Here is a 2,946-nt window from a genome sequence, read left to right on the forward strand (position 1 = left end):
TAGGTAATAGTTTGATAATTACATAACATGGTCAATGCTTATCGAATTTTGTTTAAGTAATTGATCTGTAAATTCAAAACTCCTTAAACATAGATTAAAAAGAGTCAATCAATAGATGTATTGATTTGGCATTTTGTTTTGCCAAAACCATTATTGAGTTGTCTACTATATTTAAACCAAGGACTTTAACATACATATAAATTTTTCCCTTTAAAACTTAAACAATTGTGCACTTTTAGAGAAAACCAAATCTTCTCCACAACCATTGCCTTAAACTTTTCTTATATGGTATGCAATTTTTTCATTGAAGCACTAATAGTTTTCATTTTTTATTTTTAATCTTACTTGGTTTGCCTATTTTCAAGCATTTGTTTGAATTATCTATAGGATTACCAAGATGAATAACCTTTCCAATATTTTTAATGTATAATTATTTAATACTAAATATCTATGTACAGGTTAAAATGAGGAATATCTCTAGAGTAGTGGTACTTTCATTATCAATAATAGTGTTGTTATCTAGCACAACACACTCAATTTATCTAAAGCCTGAAAGTCATATCAAGTCAGCTACTTTTGTGTCTGAAAATTTTGAAGTAGGACCAGGACAAATTGCGGTTAAAAATTTTTGGGATATTGAGTTTCCAAAAGGTCATGTTGGGGTAAAGAGTTTTGACGTTGAACTTATTGATGAAGATGGAAATTCTGTACCTTTGTATGAAACTTACTTTCATCATTGGTTTGCTATAAAATACTTTGAAAATATTACCTTGTCACGCAACATTGAACAATATCACGATCTTCGCAATGGAATCGTTTTCCAGAGAAATAGTGGTGCATGCCAAGGATACATGCTTCCACATTATTGGGGTTTAGGAGGTGAATCACGTGGAACATCCTCAAATCTTCCTGATCCTTTTGCAGTAGAATTAGGTAACCCTACAAAAATTCCAAATGGATTTAAAGAAAAATGGTTGTTCAACATCATGGCTATTGATACACGTGGTGCATATGATAGAAAAGGTTGCTCAGAATGCAGATGTAATCTTTTTAATTTACCAAATAACTTTTATAATGTCACAAATGGCATTGATGGGAAGCCATTATCCCTAAATTATAAAGGGGGACTACTTTGTTGTCAAGATAACTTACAATGCAAATTAAGAAAGGGTTTTGATGGCCCAAGGAGAAAGCTCTCCTTAAGATACAAAATAAGGTGGGTCGACTGGGATGAACACCAAGTGCCACTTAAGTTTTATATACTTGATGCAACTGATCGAGTGAAATCAAATGGTTCTACCACAATTCATGATTGCAAGGTAGATAACTTATTAAATATACAACATTTTATAGATGATAAGTAGACTTTTCTATCTTAATTAAATTTCAAACCTTAATAGTAGCCTATTACATTGTTGTGATGAAGTGAGTAACATATATTTCTTAATTTGTTATAGGTGGAATATACTATTCCAAGAATACATGATAGTGACTCCCCAAATGTCCAAAAAGCAAGCATTCCAATGGAAAATGGTGGCTATCTTATCTATGCCACTACTCATATGCATACTGGTGTTGTCAACGCAACTCTATATGGACAGGTGGTATTCGATATAAGTTGTTATTCCTATATAATCTTTATGATTTTTTTGTATAGAAACATTTATCAAACTTTAGGTGCTTAAGATATTCTTGAGTAATAGTTTTTCTTCATGATGTTTTTCAAACAATTAAAATATTTTAATGAATCTTCTCTAGTTTTATGTTTTCCATTAACTCAGGATGGAAGAGTTTTATGTACTTCAACACCAAAATATGGATTGGGAAAGGAAGCCGGAAATGAAAAAGGTTACTTGGTTGGAATGTCTGTTTGTTATCCTAAACCAGGCTCTATCAAGATTGAAGATGGGGAAATTTTAACTCTAGAATCCAGATATGAAAACCAATTTCGTACTGGAGCTATGGGACATTTCTACATTTACTTAGCAGAACAGCTTCCAAACAAAGATATTAAAGATTAAATGTGAATATATTCATGTATCTTTCCCTGAAAACTTAATTAGCTTGTAAAGTAATTGGCTATTGACAAAATATACATTTTTTTTTTAATTTTTCTTTCCCTTATCTCATTTAAGGAATTTTTTTTGTTCAATATGACATCAATGGTTATAATATTAAATTAAAAGCAAGTTACTAGAAGGAAAACCAACTAAAAAAGTTGTTTAATAGGTTTCTGAATTCCACGAGCTAAAGGCAACTACTAAACTAACATGTATTTTGGAAAACCACAAAACTAATGGTTGTTTCGGTATATAAATGTTGAACTACCACATCCATCGCTATGTTAAATGTAACACTAATACATATCTACCATGGCAACCTAAATTTAAAACAAATACTTTTTTTGTTACTATTTTTGTTTTATGGTATCAATATTCTAGAAAGCCATAAGATTTATTTCTTTATGTTGTTCAAACCGTAACATATGTTCTCCAATAGTTGAATTTTTATGAGATGCTAAATCACATTTACTTTGTAACAAAATATTTATAAAAATTATATAATTAAATAATTTTATTTTTAAAAAACATTTAGCTGCATAATTTCTAACCTAGAATAATTTAAAAATATAATTGAAACAAAACCTTCTAATAAAGTATTTTATTAGTTTACAATGAATCAAGGAAAAAATAAGTCAACACTTTATCCTATAAAGCATACATTATGGTGGACTTCACCTTTTTTCTCCATCTAACACATTTTCATATTAAGCATACATTGTGGTGAAGTCCATCATCTCTACATCTATATTGACCTTATAGGGGTTGATGAAACATAAAACCAAAACATCATAAGGACAATTGACTTTTATTGGTGTCTGGAACTTTTGGATGGTCTCAACTCTAATGTCTTGAGAGACTGCTTTATAGGCATTACTCATAATAT

The 2,946-nt window shown here is 29.9% G+C and overlaps 1 protein-coding gene across 1 annotated transcript; it reads left to right on the plus strand.

Moving 5' to 3' along the window:
• Window positions 1–429: 429 nt before the first annotated feature.
• Window positions 430–2,376, plus strand: LOC109811059 (uncharacterized). The gene is made up of 3 exons (XM_020374696.2): window positions 430–1,319; window positions 1,458–1,601; window positions 1,782–2,376. Exons 1-3 carry the CDS (start codon window positions 465–467, stop codon window positions 2,019–2,021), a joined length of 1,239 nt encoding a protein of 412 aa, XP_020230285.2. The 5' UTR covers window positions 430–464; the 3' UTR covers window positions 2,022–2,376.
• The last annotated feature ends 570 nt before the right edge of the window (window positions 2,377–2,946 follow it).

Source organism: Cajanus cajan, chromosome 7 (assembly GCF_000230855.2).
Source record: "Cajanus cajan strain Asha chromosome 7, NIPB_CcT2T_4, whole genome shotgun sequence".
Taxonomy (NCBI): domain Eukaryota; kingdom Viridiplantae; phylum Streptophyta; class Magnoliopsida; order Fabales; family Fabaceae; genus Cajanus; species Cajanus cajan.